Source organism: Anomalospiza imberbis, unplaced genomic scaffold (assembly GCF_031753505.1).
Source record: "Anomalospiza imberbis isolate Cuckoo-Finch-1a 21T00152 unplaced genomic scaffold, ASM3175350v1 scaffold_68, whole genome shotgun sequence".
Lineage (NCBI taxonomy): Eukaryota > Metazoa > Chordata > Aves > Passeriformes > Viduidae > Anomalospiza > Anomalospiza imberbis.
Window position 1 is genome coordinate 78,060 of NW_027100293.1, and position 16,397 is coordinate 94,456.

General features: G+C 46.9%; 1 protein-coding gene across 1 annotated transcript; it reads right to left on the reverse strand.

Moving 5' to 3' along the window:
• Positions 1-233: 233 nt before the first annotated feature.
• Positions 234-15,551, reverse strand: LOC137467552 (E3 ubiquitin-protein ligase BRE1A-like). The gene is given in 20 exon segments (XM_068179045.1): positions 234-410; positions 1,053-1,154; positions 1,479-1,619; positions 2,488-2,613; positions 4,436-4,648; positions 5,602-5,751; positions 7,048-7,154; positions 7,345-7,461; positions 8,100-8,235; positions 8,430-8,609; positions 9,846-9,965; positions 10,281-10,358; positions 10,540-10,553; positions 10,556-10,685; positions 11,513-11,631; positions 13,491-13,673; positions 13,858-14,005; positions 14,123-14,290; positions 14,415-14,585; positions 15,101-15,551. Coding segments are annotated over 19 exon segments (2,538 nt in total). The 5' UTR covers positions 14,544-14,585; positions 15,101-15,551.
• Between the last annotated feature and the right edge of the window lie 846 nt (positions 15,552-16,397).

The window sequence follows — 16,397 nt, forward strand, 5'->3', positions numbered from 1 at the left end:
CCCGCCTTGGCAGTGTGAAAGCAAGGGATGGGAAACTTCCTCTCAGGCACAAAGAGCACACAAAACCTGAGGGCATGACCAAAGGGACAGGGCCAAGGAAGGAAGCAAGATCCAGAGTGTATTTCTTTGGAGACCCTGAAGGCTTCTCCCAGAAGACACGGCAGCTCAGGAAGCGGAAGCTGAGAGGGAGGGAAGGAGGCTGGCTCAGCACCAGCAGGGGCTCTGAGAGGGCCTCAGCCGATGTAGATCCTGTGGGAGTCGCTGGCCCCGAAGGCCGCGTTGCACTTGGGGCACTTGCGCTGCCGCGTGTCGTAGCGCGTCTTCACACACTCGAAGCAGAAGACGTGGAAGCACCTGGTGAGCACCGCGTCTTTCTTGCGCATGTTGCAGCACGGGCACGTCAGGCAGGCCTGCAACACACACACACACAGACACACACACACACACAGACACACACACAGACACACACACAGACACACACACACACACACAGACACAGACACACAGACACACAGACACACACAGACACACACAGACACACACACAGACACACAGACACACAGACACAGACACACAGACACACACAGACACACAGACACACACACAGACACACACACACACACAGACACACACACACACAGACACACACACAGACACACAGACACACAGACACAGACACACAGACACACACATATACACACACACACATACACACACACAGAGACACAGACACACACACACACACACACAGACACACAGACACACACACACACACACAGACACACACACACACACAGACACACACACACACACACAGACACACACACACACACACACACACACACACAGACACACACACAGAGCTGTGAGGGGCCCTGCAGCCCAGCTGCTGTGCTCAGAGATGTCTCAACATGTCGGTACTTCCATTCCTCAGAAGGACAAGGTGGTTTCTCCAGTGCCAGAGTACAGACGAGAGATGTCAGACACTGAAAGTGTGCCTACACACCTTCTGACTAAAGTAAAAAGGGAAGCTGACGGACACAGACACTCACCTTGTAATCCTTGATTTCCTCCATCAGGATCTCATCACAGCTGGGAACCATGTCAGCCTTCTTTGTGGTCTCCAGCTTCCTGCGCAACCTAGAAATATCTTCCTGCGGAAAAACAGGAGAGCAAGTGAAGGAGCAGTACATTCTCTGTCAGCTTCTTCAGGGACCAAAGAGAACGTGCACCTGCCTAAGTCATGCCAGCCATAGTTTCATCCCCTATAATCCAAGAGACAACATGATCATCTGATGCCACAAGTATTGTCAGTTATCAGGGGACAAAATCTGAAAGAGCCAAGACCCGATGAAGCCAAAATCAAAGTGAAACTGGATACCAAGAGCAGTTCAGCTGAAACCCTCTGCAAGCTCAGTGTACAAGGAGAAGGACACTAAAGCAGACAGATCTTGAAGGATTGTGCATAGGGTATATACCTCAGCCCTTTTGAGGTTGAACATCTCCTTCCCTCTAGTTGCTCTGTTTTCCACAATCTCCTCCTGAAAATCATGTAACTTCTTCTGAGCCAGCTCTAGCTGGGCCTTGAGATCATCTGCAAGCTGGGCTGCATCCATGGCCTGAGAAAGAAAACCAGTATATAAGGACCAAACACAGAAGAACAGCTCTAGTGGTCTCTAGTCCCTTGTTCTTACCTTATTATCAACAAGTTCTAATCATTTAGCTTCAAGATTCCTTTGGGCAGAGCCAAACCTTGGCACATCTCTTACAAAAACACCAATGATCATCCAATTCTCTTCTTAACCTATTTTCAGCCTTCCAGCTTCCATGTCTTCTCTATTAAAGTGTTCAGAGGCAGTTCTATCGCTGTCCTAGACAGAACTGCACGATACCTATTTCTAACAATCTCTCTTCACCAGTTCTCTTCTGACTTTATAACCAAGTGCCCTTAATACCACAAATTGTCGTATTAAACACAGGTCACTGCTGAATTCTCCCCAGCTCCACTTCACAGGGATATTCCTGCTTTCCTTTCTGCCTGTTTTAATGTAATTTCTGCATTTCTACTAAAACTTAACAACAAAGGCAGCAGCAGCTACAAACTTAGACTTATTTTACTGGTAATGCACCTACTTTACTCGTCTTAGGCATTTGTTGAAAGTGTTCACATTCCCCAGCTGTATTTCCTTTTGCTAATCCCATCTTTGCTACAAAAGCTTTGACCCCAGTCCATCTGGCTGCTGTCTCTCTCTTCACCACAGGTTACACAGAAAAACATATGACCTGCTTCTCCTTATCAAAGGAAAACATCAGTCTCCAGTACTTTAATCATAATTCTCTCCAGGGCTCCTCAGCCTTCTGATATACTCATCCAAAAGCAGGGAATACCAGGTTCTCTAATCCCAGTGAGAGCTCAGAGCCTTCCATGCCTCCCACAAGGCAGCAGCTCCACCTCACAACCCAAGAGGAAACGAAGGCATCACTCACCTTGCGTTTGCTCATCTCCAGGGCCTGTGTTCGCAGACCCAGCTCCTTCTCTCCTGTTCCAATGCTGCTCTGCAGTAAGTGTTCCTTCTCCTCCAGCTTACGTACAACCTGCAGCTGGGCATCCACCTTGGGAAGGGAGACAGAGGGAACAGAAGGAATGAATGTATGCTCTGTGGGTCTTCAGAGCTGTCATTCAAGCTGAACAGCTGTGCCTGTATCCAAAGAGCTGTACCCAGATCTCTATGGTCAACACTTTAAAGCTTAGCAGTCAAATATTTCCAACAAAGATTTCTTAATTTTTGGACAGCAGCTTAAAGACTTGCTGCAAGGCAGCGAACAGTTCCACAGTGGTTCCAAGGACGACAGGATACAGAGTCATAGAATGGCCTGGATTGGAAGGGACCTTAAAGATCATCTAGTCCCAGCCTCCCTGGGATAACTTCCTCTAGGGCACGTTTCTCAAAGCCCCATCCAAGCCTGGCCTTGAACATTCCAGGGATGGGGCATCCACAACTTCTTTGGGCAACTTCCAGCAGTGCCTCACCACCCTCTGAGTGAAGAATTTCTTCCCAACATCTAATATAAGCCTGCCCTCTTTCAGTTTAAAGCCATTGCCTCTTGTCCTGTCAATGTATGCTCATATAAAATGTTCCTCTCCTTCATTTTTCTAAGCCCCCTTCAGCTACTGGAAGGCTGCAATGAAGGCTCCCCTGAGTCTTCTCTTCTCCACGCTGAACAGGCACAGCTCTCTCAGCCTGTTCTTGTAGCAGAGGTGCTCATTTCTTCTCATCATCTTTATAGGCTCCTCTGGACTCCCTCCAACAGGTCCGTGTGTCTTTCTTGTGCTGAGGACCCCGGAGCTGGATGCAGCACTGCAGCTGGGGTCTCGCAAGCGCAGAGCAGAGGAGCAGAATCCCCTCTCTCAGCCTGCTGCCCATGCTGCTTTGGATGCAGCCCAGGATGCAGTTGGCTTTCTGGGCTCCCAGCGTGCACTGCTGGGTCAGGCCCAGCCTCTCATCCACCAGAATCCACAAGTCCTTCTCTGTTCCAGTGTTCTCAGTGATTTCCTCTCCCAGCCTGTGCCCTTGTAGGAGGTAGTTCCGACTGAACCATGGTTTCCAACTCCTCCTGCTTGTTACCAATACATATAGCTACAGGTAGAATATACAGGCCGAAGTACCATTCCAACAGGAAAAGGATTTACCACTTTTCCTCACCCACAGGACATTTTAAGGCTCATAAAGCAGTCTCAGTTTTTTACAAAGACAGTCTCCTTTGAAGCCTGATGCATTCCTAGGCTGGTGAGAGGAACACTCCATCCTGGACTGATTCTGGTGAGGACAGGTAATTCTCTTCAGAGCAGCTCACATGTTGCCGTGTTTTGCATTTTGAAGCAAAAGCCTTGTCAGTAACACAGCACTATTTTAGCTGCTGCTGAGCAGTACTTACACAGCACCAAGACCTTCTGTGACTCATGCTGCTCACCAGCAGGTAGGCAGAGGATGCCCAGGAAGCTGGGATGCCACACAGCCAGGACAACTGATCCCGCTGGCCCAAGGGGTGTTACATACCCTACAGTGCTGTGCTCAGCAATAACAGCTGCTGGAAAGGAGGACTGGGAGGATGTTCAGAGCTGCAGCCTTTATTAAATAACAATAAGGCGTGATGAAGCCCTGCCTTGCTGGAGATGGCTCAACTCCTACCTGCCCCAGGAAGTAACCAATTAATTCATTTCTTGTTTGGCTTGCATGGACATCTTTGCTTTAGCTGTTAAACTCCCTTTATTTCATCTCATCTGTTTCTGCACTTTGTCCCTTCTGGTTCTTTCCCCTTTCCCTCAGTGGGGGAGCGAGCAAACAGTTCTGCTGTGTGCAGCTGCCTAAAACAGGTAACTCACACCTCCACCTCCCCACCAGCTCTCTTGTCCTCTTTCACTTTACCCTATTACCTGTGTTTTCAGTGTCAAAACTTGGTCTGCCAGCTGCTCCTTTCCCTCTTTCAGCAGCTTATGGATCTGGTTGGACTTGATACGTTCTGACATCAGTTTGAAGCTGGCATCATCCTTCTCCCGCAGCTGCTGCATCAGGCGGATGTCCTGCTCTTGCATGTCTTCAAAGGCTTGGCCTGTGACATCCATTTCTGACAGCAGGGCCTCTTCCTCCTGCAAAAGACTCACAGGCTCTGGCCAAACTGTGCCCTGGACCCCTGTCGTGGTTTGACATGGAAGTGAATTTTTTTTCAGGAAGTTGGGTCAAACCAATCAGTGGTCAGGTTTAGATATTAGCACCTGGAGTGACCACTGAAAGGCATAGGCACGCCTCTGAGAACACAGAGGGTTAAAAGCAACAGCTCCCAAGAGCTCACTCTCTTTGGTTCCAGTCAGAGTGCAGTGCAGACCTCCCCTGCCCAGCCATGCGCTGGGTGGGGGAAGGGAAGCCATGCGGCCTGGTCGAAGTAAACCAAAAGAGCTAAAGAACTGGAACCGAGCCAGCTCCTGTGGCAGGTCCAAAAATTCTACATGTGGACAGCTTCCAACTAACAGGCTGCCAAGCTCCTTAAACTCACTTTGACCACTTCAACATTGACAAGGTAGAGCAGTTCTGCTCTACAATAACAAGAATCTGAATTCCAAAAAAGTACATGTCAATTCATTGGCTTGCCTCTACCCTGCTGAGGTGGTCCTGCTCTCTCATTGGATTGAGCCTTTTTTAGCAGATGGTATGTACCACTTCCATGCAAACATATTCACTAGATGAGCTGAGGAGGTAATAATTCTTAAAAAGAAATTGTAATCTCTTCCCCTAATGGCTGATGAAGGCAATTCTCCTCTGTGCACTTCACCGAGGCCACATGTTTAATTGTTTATTTGATGTTTAATTGTTATTTAAAATTTCCCACCATGGCCTGCCTGCGATATCCTGGAGCTGAGGGTGGAGGGGTTATTTTATTGGTGGTTCTTTTGCTTGCTCAGTTTTCTTCCCCTTTGGTAAACAAGCACTAAACTCCCATCTCTGGCCCATACAGATATAAATTCCTTCTCTCTTCCTGGACGTAACCTGAAGGCAGCTCATTCAGTTGCCCCAGCCAAAAGAGAACTCATCAGGAATTTCTCACCTGCTTAGCCATGGCAAGTTTCTTCTGTAAATATTCAATCTGTTCCTCCACTGCTCGGATCTTGCGGAGGGCATCCTCATCAGCCACCTTCTTACTCTCCTTTTTTTCCTTGTCTTCCAATTCTTTCACCCTCTGCCTCAGTTCTTCAAGCTACAAGAACCAACCAAAAATGACACTAAACACAAGGATATGCCCTGAGCATTGTTAAGAGCCTGCTTTCTCCACAATTCTCTGAAACACTCAGGACTGCCTTCAAAGCACGTGAAAAAACTCCAGGCTGTTTTGACAAGAGTATTACAGGCAGATGTACCATTGAGGTGGGCTGTAAGCCCAAGATCTTGACTTCCACACCTTTGAAAATATCACATCATCTTTTATCAGAGTAGGAACATCAGTCTCCTGCAATTGTACATGTATGGGTATGTGCTCAGAGAGCATCTGCTCCTTTAAGGGCATCTGGTCAAAGACCTTCTTCCATACAAGAAGGAAATAACAGGAAAAGGAGGAGGTAAAATAAAACACACAGAGATACAAACTTGGCAGCCAAATGGTAAAGGAGGCAGTGATGAGAACGAAACTTGGTCAGTCCCACTAACTGATGAGAGCACATGGGAGTGTGAAAATGTTTATTCCATCAAGGTTATCTGAGTGTGCGAGAAGGAGAAAACCCAAACCAAAATATACAGAGACACAAACCTGACAGAACAAGCACCGAGACACAGAGAGGAAGCAAACCTCTCCAGTCACAACAGCTTCCAGGAAACTACAGGAACAACCTCCAGGAAAATCAGCTTAGACTTTGTAATTGATGACACTGTAAAGCAGGAATGGCTCCTGAAGTGGGACAGCTGTGGGAATCAAGAGCCGCTCAAATCCAGGAGCAATGTGCAGGGAAACGGAGACCAAGGATGAACAAATTGGGGTTAGACAGAGAAGGGCATAAAAGGAACCAGTCCTATGGAAAATATGGGCAGTCAGTACACATTTGTCTGGCTCGGCCTTGCCCGTGATCATCACAGCCTGTCCTGTCCTATTTTCTTGTATCTTTTCATTACACATTTTCTGAAGTATCGCCGTGCAATCTAACTCTTTACCCCACGTATGTGTGCTGCACAGAGGAAGTGCTGCCTATAGGTGAGACCTGCTTGTGAAGAAGGCAAGAGGGGCTTGGAACCACAGGGGTCCCAAACAGAGGGACATGCTGGAACTCCAGGGATCTGCAAATGGGTCTGTGCTTATGAACCTAGAGATTGTTGTGTGTGTGTGCCTGCACCAGCAACTAGTCCCCGTTTATCTCCAGACCATTCCAATCTCCAAGTGACAAAGCTGAGAAGACAAACAATCCTCAGTTCTGAGGAGAGAAACAACACAGTTCTGCTGCAGAGTAGCTGAAAAGAAGTTTAAGTAACACATTAAAAAGAAAAGAGGAAGAGAAATTAGGAATACCTCAGCTTTTGCTTTCTTCTCAGCTGCCATGAGCCAGGAGTCTTCCTTACTCTCTTCTCCCTTGTCTTCCCAGATCCATGCTTCCATGCCCCCTTTCCACGGAGCAACTACACAGCCACAAAGAAAAAGCATTCATTTAGTCAAAGGAAGCAGCAGAGTGCAGAGCTCCACAGAAAATTTCACTGCAACCTGCACAGTTGATCAGAAAGGCTGATACTCCTGGCAAGAGTGACAGCATTCCCCCCTCTCCTAAGCACTTTCCCCTCTTTGCTGGCATTTCCTGCTGTGTTCCCTTGCTCAGGTCAGACTGGGCCTCTCTCAGTTTGCGCTTGTATCTCAGCACCTCTCCCTTCAGCTGCTGGTTGTGATTCTGGAGGCTGCTGATGAGGTGACGCATCTCCCGATTAATGGGGCCTGCAAAAACAGAAACACCTCGGTAACAAACCACACTTCTGTCAACCTTCTTGCATGGAGATGGAGAACAAGCTAAGTGACAATGACAAATAAAACAAGATTATCACCATTCTGCTACGTAACAGAGCAACACAAAACACTTGCAGAAAAAAAGTCATACCAGTTTCATATACAACCACAAATCCTTGCAAATTCACAGTCCTAAGCTCCCACTTAGCATTCTTTTTATGCCCATGATCCTAAGGGAAACACGTCATGTTACAAAAGAAATCGGATTTAAACGCCACTTCAGAACTAATTTATTTCCTCTGATGAAATTTAAGAATTACTGCTTTGCTATCTAGATTGTCCTTACAGACTTGGAAATGAATCCTCCCGCCCCAAGAAATTTTTAATAATTCAAAATATCCTACCATAAACCAAATTGTTAGCAAAATGGATCTATTATGCAGCATCTAGAAAGAAGTGGAGCTGGCCTCCCAAGAAAACAGGTGAAGAGCTTTGTTTTGAGGTGAAGAGACCTGAACAAGTATTTAACAGCAACAAAGAATCAACCCAAGTGTTCTTGTGCACTGTAGCCCCTAATGAGCATTGGTGGATAGGTGGTTGTTTTCAGGCACAGCAGAACAACACCATACCTGCTTGCTCATTGGCAGCAAGTGTCTGTTCAAACTCTATCCTCAGCATCTCATATTCTTTGCGGACTTGTGCCAGGGTGTCCTCCAGCTGAATCAGCTCAGTGCGTAGCTTCTTGTGAAGGCTGACCTCATCCCTCTGAGGAACGAAAAGGAAACAGAACTCGGTGCTTTGAACCTGGAGCATCTCTCACCTCATCAATATCAGGTACCACAAGAGCCTGGATTATTGCCAGAAACGTCAATTCCCTGAGCGTTTGCAGAGGCACGCAGACCCAGCAGTGATGGTGCTGGCATGACAGAGCTCCCAGGCTGAGGGAGCAGAGCTGTTACCTCCATCAGCTCCACCTGGCGCTGGTGCGTGCTGCAGGTGCCACGGAGCAGCGTGCGGGCCTCGTCAAGGTGTGCCTTCAGCTGGAGACTCTCGTTATGCAAAATAGAAAACTGGGACTGCATGCAGCGATATTCCGGGGTCTCCTTCGCAGCCTCTTCCACTGCCTGTCGCAGCTCAACCTGGTTGGGACACAAGAAAATGCCACAAAAAGAGAAATTATCCCCTTGCCTTTGGTTTCTGTCTCTCAAGACAGGAGAACAGTGAATTAAGCTGCCACAAGCAAAGACAAAAGTAGAACTTGAATAGCATTGCTGTGAAGTAGGTCCAAGTGATAGGATTCAGTACCAATTTTAAAAAATCTCTGTGCTCTCTGCATGCATTAGGCTGCTTCTCTTGCACAACCACATGACAGAAGTTTTTGACTCTTGGGTCCTGAAATAGTTTCTCTCAAAGATGTGACCTTGGAAAACATAATAAAGCATAATCACCCAGATCAATAAAGATGGACACATTGAAAAGTATGAGAGAACAGATAAAATGCACATGCAAGTAGGCATTATGTTAGCATTCTGCCAGTAAACCATAATGACTGACAGAGAGAGAAATTAATAAAAACCCAGAGAACTGAACTAGAAAAAAAAGTTAGCAAATGATTGTGACTAGCAGCAGTGAAACAGACACATATAGACATGCATTCAGCTTAAAACTAATTAGGGAGGGAAAAAAAAAAGCTGTAAGCTAAAGACCACTTCTCTCAAAACAAACTCATGTGGATAAACAGAATTCAGAGGTGCCTCAAGACAGTTCCCAGCATCAGATCTCTGGATTTAGGTTATCAAGACAGACATTTTGTATAACTGGCACTGACCACTAAGATGAAATTTGGGTTATTCTCTCCATGATATACTTATCTACCACAGAGCCACAGCTTCTTGTGTTACCACCTTTAAAACATCACAAACTCATAGGCTGTTTCCTATCTAGCCATCCCCCACAGTGGGAAAGACAGAAATTCAATGACTCTTTCAAGAGCCTCTCTCCCCACACAAGTTCCCTGATTGTTTCTGTTCTCTGGTTCCACTTGCACAGGACGTGGGGAAGGTGGAGGAGGGATCACTACTTGTAAAGAGGTGAAAACAGTTTGAACCAGACATGGTTAAAATGGACTAAAAGAGCAGAACGGGAACGGGCAGGAAACCAGTACAGTTTCCCACGGTGGCCACACGCTGTCACCAACGTGCTGAGCTGCAAGCGGAGCCACAGACTCGCTGAGTTGTACCTGGAGCAAAGTGTAACACTGCAAAAGAGCAGGCTCAGAACTGCTGATGAGGTTTTCTGCAGACACATCACTGCAAAGCTGAGGGCAGCCCATCCCACAGAACACCTTCACCCTCACACGGCTACAGATGTCTCACCTTGAGCTTTTCATTCTGTGTTGGTACTTCCTCAAGATCCTGACGTAGTTCCTCCAGCTTATTAAGGCGATTCCCAGCAAGCTCTTTATTCTCTTCCAGCTCTGCATTCATCTCCTCAAACTGTTGGGATAAACTGCTTGTAAATCCTACTGTTAATGTGTCTCCTGAGAATGCTACTGAACTATCTGTTCATGCAGTAACAGCAATTACAGACTGAGCAGTCAGGTCACTTGACCAAGCCAGTCTAATTCCACCAGGTGTTTTTTAAGTAGAAAACTCCTACACAAACAAAATGGCTTACCCAGAGTTACCCAGCTTTGTGGCACAGGATCTAAAAATGATCTAAAATAAGTATCTAAATTCTGTTCAAATTGTGGCCCTTGTTCTCCTTGACTGTATTCTTGTCCTTGCCCACAGCCAAGCTCCTGACCTCACCTTGCAGGCATTGATGGTGGTTGTTCCCCCATAGAGGCTGCTCCCAGCTCCATACACCTTGTAGCCTTTGGAATTTACCTGCAAAAAATGCAAGAGATTTCCTCAAGACCCAGTGAAATACCGACAAGAGTGATGGAGCAGATCCAAGACCAAAGAAGGTACACAGCAGGGTCTCAGCTCTCCCAGCAAAGTCCCAGAGAGGATGTCACATGCCCACCCAACACCACCCCCCTTCCCAGCTTTCCTGGCCAGCGCTTACTCGTTCCAGCACCTGGCCAGGTGGCGGTTGAGCCTCTGCTCCCTCTTGCGGATCCTGTCAATGTCCCACTGAAGGCCGTCGGTCATGGTCTCCAGGACAGACACTCAGGATTCTGCTGTCTCCACCCTCTCTTGCAGCTTGGAGAACTGCCATCAGAGGAGTGCTTCAGCCAGCACATTGCATAGTGCCAACTTGTCCTGGTGCTGCTCAGGAGACATTTCTCTTATTCATCATGTGCTTTTCACCTGTTGCTGTGGTGACAGACTATTCCATGAACTGTCCTGAATTTTACACTGGCCAAATCCCAAGACACCAACAAAAATAAAACAAAACAGAAAATAGAGAAAGAGCAGGAAGCTGGTATTATCTGGCAGAATACAGAGGCAGCCACCTCAGCTACTTCAAAGGCTTTTTTGATTTTAATCTTTTCAATCCCTATGTCCATCTACTGTACCGAGCACCTAAGTGCTCAGAGGTCTAACGCTGGGCAAGACCAGCTTTAACACAATTTTTAAATGAACTGAAATCTCTCAAACAAATGCTGCTAATAATGTGAATCCTTTAACAACTGGGATCATCCTGTAACTGGTATCATTACACTGCCAAACACCACAGAGAAACCAAGTAACTGAGAATGATAGGGATGTCACCTCCACTGTTCCAGGTATCTACACAGCCACCTCAGCATCATCTGCCCCTAGTTCCTCTGCTCTCCCCTTTCCTTTAAAAGTTAAATCCATTCAGTTCACTGACTTGCTTCTATCCTTTCCTTTAGTGATGTAACAAGCAAATCAATCTGATTTATATAGAAAATCTATGTACAGCTCTCCACAACAACAACCTTTTTCATAACGTTCAAACCATGTTCCTCCTGTGCCTCTCCAAGGAAATGAGCTGCTTTCCAATCTATGGGAACCATAAATGATGCTAAGCAGGGCACCAAAGCAGATTTCTTTCTCTCTCCTCTTTATACCTCCTGAGACATGACTCTGTGCTTCCCCTGAAGAACATCAGCCAGTTCCTGCAGCAGTCCATTCTCGTGTGACAGGCAGGTATTCAGCTCCACTACTGCTTCTTCCATCAGTGAAATATCTGAAAGGTGCACAAAGGAAAGGAAATCAATGAACACTGATTTTAATTCCTGAACAGCAAAGAGAGAAATAAGAAAACAGAGAAGGAGATTTCTGGGTCTAACTTCAGTTTACTTTACCTCTCCCACGCGTGCTTCCTGAGGGCCTGATCTCCCTCCACAGAGAGCTTTGACCTGCACTCTGTAAGCAAAAGGCTCTGCAGTTTAACAGTGCTGCCCATTTCTGACCTGGGGGCCATCCCCTCTCACCAGAGATCACTTCAGCTGTGTCTGTGCCAGCAAGCCTGTCTTGGTTTGAAAAGACAGGAGTCTGTGAAGGAAGGCAAAAGCCTCCTGTGAAATGGAAAAGGTAACCCCCCTCCTTCCGAATTATCACGATTTCAGAATTAAAAGGGCTCTCAGGCAAAGATATGAGAATGGGAATAACAGTTTTTTACTAGGAAGGAAAAAACTAAATAACAGTGCAATTTAGCACAAGCAAAAATAAAACCACTGGCAGAGTGAGAAAAACCTGACACCCTGAGAAGTCAGGGTGTTGATAGTAGTCCAGCCAGGTGGTGGCTGCTCCTCCTGGAGCGGCAATCTGCAGAAGGGTGTAGGTCCTTTCTGAAGATGCGGCGAAGGAGCAGCTGGGCCTGGTTCTTGATTCCTCTGGGAAATCCGGCGAAGAAAGCTGTCTGTTGTCTCAGAAATGCTTGTTTTATAGTGGCAGGGATGCTTGGCTCCTCCCTCTGGGTGGAGCATCTCACAATGGGATGATGTAACTAGTCTTACCAGCCACAGTGAGTAATTCAATAGCCCATTGACAGGAGATTATCTTCCTGGCAGTGTCATTGTTCTTGAAAGAGATAAGAAAAAACTGCCTAACTCCCAACAGATGGCAAAAATAGAATACATGCTTATTTTACAAGCCAGGACAAAGCCAGAGCATGCCCTTGGAACCCAGGGACACCCCAGTGCTGCCCAAATTCATGCAGAAACCTGCTGCAACAGGTGGCCCAGGGTGACACACCAGGCCAGCACACCATGACACCATGTGACAACAACAGCACCAGGGTGACAGGTGAAACTAAAGCACCTGAGGACAGGCTCACATGGCACCAGTGTCAAAGGTACTACAGTTCATGACTGCCAGCCAAGGACAGCAACACTTCCCTACACCAATGCCAGACTTGGTCAGAGCACACAGAAGGCACATCAAGCATGAGCTGATATTCCACACAAGGCTTCCTTCAAAAGATTCAAAACCTAACCTTAAGCTAATGATGTTTTTTCAGCAGTCATCTGAGTCTGAAGTGAATCTGCTACATTAATTTTTAGAAGCTGGTCATTTGGCTTTTTCTGCAGAACTCTGCTACATTCAAAACTGACAGCTACACTAAGCACACCACACCGTGAGATGGGTACAGTTTTGCTCAGGACTCAGTGGAAACTGAGCAGCTTGTTATTCCTACCCCTTCTACGAAACTGCAAAGAAGGAGTCCACCATCAGTTTGCAATGCTGATTTCACTTCTTTACTTGTAAGCATGAAGCATTTCATGTGGAGGCTGAGGACCGCTGGCTAGGAAGGTTCAACTGCTCTCTGACTTCTCAGGCATATGAACACAGTATTGGCAGAAACAAGCTGCCCAACACTCTGGGCACAGCCCTCAGCATTCAAATACAGAGGTAGCTACAATGCACTTCTGGCACATGGTCCTTTAGAAGGGCTTTTGATAACAAGAGTTTGGAAAGTCAAACAAATTCATTTTGGAAGACACATGCATGTGAGAAGGACTAGACCCTAATGTCCACAATGCAGGATCAGGTCTAAGGTGGGGGCAGATAAGCATTCTTGAATACCTGCCACCTTGGTCATACCTCCACGATTCAGCTTGTGAGACAGCACATCCACCTTCTCCTGCAGCTTGTCATACATTGTCACCATCTGGGCAACAGCACGGCAGGAGGGCTCCACACGCTCCTGCAGCTGAGATTCCATCTCCTCACTGGTACTGCTGGCTTGAGTGGCCAGGAAGGAGAATGCCAGCTCCAGCCCTTGCCCTGGGAACATAAAGAGGTGAGAAGAAGTAAGTGTGTTCTAGAAGGTAGCATATCACTGCTCTTTACAATCACAAAAAAAAAAAAAAAAAAAAAAAAAAAGTCTCAGTCAGCCTTTAGAAATGGGTATCAGCATTGTCCATAGCTGAAATCCACCTTTCCCACTGTCCCCAGACAGGTGCCTCGCCTTGTTCCCTCTCATCTTTGTGCTCCTGGTTACTGTCAGAGTCTGGTTCATGTTCTGGCACCACCAGTGCTTTTCTTTCAGACAAAAGGTCTCCAAGACCTCGGTCCAGGTCGAAGCGTTTCAGGATGATGCGGATATTTTCATCAAACTGAATGATGGGACAGGCAAGGCAAGACAAGGTGAAGAATGGATGTGAACAAAAGGACTGTAGTGGTACAGGGGAGACAAGAAAACTGTACATGAAGTAACAAAAGCTGTTACCAACCTGATTCCAGTAGCGGTTGATGATCAGCAGAGAGGCATCGTCGGTGGCCTGCCGACGCTCCAGCTTCTCAATGTGCTCCCGCAGCTCATCTTCGATGGCCTGGCGCTGGTCGAGCGTCTCCGCGAGCTTCCGGTTCTCGGTCTGCAGGGTCCGGATGTCCAGCTCCTCCTGGGCACAGGCACACGGCACACAGGCCAGGTCACAGAAGGACTCAACCTGACCCCAAGAGACATTTCTGCCTCCAGATGAAAAAAACCAAAAGTTGGAGTGGGGGTATGCAAGGAAGACATACCGTTGAAGAAACACCACCAAGTTCAACGGTCCCCACAGTGGTGCCCAAATCTTCAACCCCTGCCTTCTTCTCTGGAGGTGCAGAAGGGCCAGGCTCTCCAGCCGTCCGTTTATTGCCAATTCCAGACATGGTGGCTGAAGTGTACAGATTCCCACCTTCTCCAAGCTCTCCCTGAACATTAAAGAACACTATTAAAAAAACACCAAATACACATCCATGCGGTCAATTTGATTTGCGGATTTTAACGTGCTGACCCATCACGGTAACAAAATGCCCAAAACAGAGAAGATCATGGAACCAGAAAGATTTTGAAAAATATTGTTGGGAGGAATGGATTAAAAGTGGAAGACTGGTAAGGAGGACTGTAAATCATTCACGTGACCTTGCAGCTGGGAATAACCCTTGACAAGCCAGTGATCCTCTGGCACAGGCCGAGTTTAAGGGTGCCCACATCTCTAATACTGCACCTCTGCCCAGGTGTTGCTTTGGGGATCCCACAAGTAGCAAGGTAATGGAATTAAATCTATTCCTTGTGTTCTAACTGGGAGTTTGTGCCAGCCTGTACTGACTCACACGTTGTGGTCCAACACTAGCAGTAAAAGACACCAGCAGGACCTGCACTGCAAGCAGAAAGTTCATGGGGAAAATATCCACTGCTCCGTAATGTTAGAATGGAAGCACTGTACCTTATCACCCTCTTTGCAAAAAAATCTTCATCCAGGTTCACTCTCTGCTTTTCTGCATTAACAAAAATGAACCAGGTTAGACTTTGGAAAAAACTGAGACCGTGTGAATGCGGCACCAGTTCACTGCACAACAACCAAACTGATCCTATTGAATCTACACAAAAAGCCAGTCAAAGCTGAGGGCAGCAACACCCTGGAAATAAAGGAGCTCTGTACTTAGAGAGCTCACAAAAGCTACAGAACTGAAAAGCAACTTGGAGCCAAGGCTTGCAAAGACCCATTCCAAGAGTTTTGCTGTGTACCGGGAGAGATGCAAACGTTTTTCAAGAGAACCTATTCCTAACTCAATCCAGTCTGAAAAGCTCTGGACTACTAGAGAATCACAGAACAGCTGGAGCTGCAAGGGAGGACAGGAGGTCACCTGCCTTGTGCTCCTGCACGAAGCAGGCTCAGCCAAAGCAGGTCCAGTCCAGGGCCTGCCAAGGGCCCTGTCCAGGCAGCCTGAGCATCTCCAGGCACAGAAATTCAGCCATGGCTCTGGGCAGCCCCTCAAGTGCTTGATCATCCTCAACATTAAAAAAGGCTTTTCTCATGTCTGAACAGTATTTCCTGTAGTTCCCTAAAATATTATTGAGCAAAATTACAAGTGTATCCTCAAAAGGATTCCAACGCAAATGGAGCGGCTGGAGATGAAACATGGAACCAATCAGATCTTCACTAGACGTGAGCTGCATTCTCCTCCCACAGCCACTGGTGCTGTGCCAGCCTCTAGACTGAATGAAACCAGAAGTGAATGAAGTGCAGACCCTCTCAGTAAAACCTGACTCGTTCCATTTCAGCCTATAATGGCATTGACAGTCAAACTAGGGGTTATGCACTGAACCTTCCAGTTCCTACCTGCTTGAATGGAGCAGTTCTGCTGAAAGCAACAAGGCCATTGCCTTTTGTAGATGAAGCTGGTACACTGCTTTGCCAAATCTCAGCATTTCACAGGCATCTCAGCTTGGCAGTGCCCTTCATCCTATGCAAAACAGTATAAAGATTATTTCTACGTGAGTTATTGAAACAGCACATACGGGGATCCTGTGAGGTATCTTTTAAGTGAAACATTAAATTACAGCTCAAATTTAAAAAGACAACTGTCATGGAACCATTTTCCTTCTCTTAGCAGCAGCACTGACTTTAGCTGGAATTCCAAACTCAAGTTTGCTTGGTGGGAGAATGTTTACAGATTCCAAGTATGCGCATGGGTTTTACATGCTTTTGGAAAGCTGGGAGGAAAGCTGAGAGGGAGTGA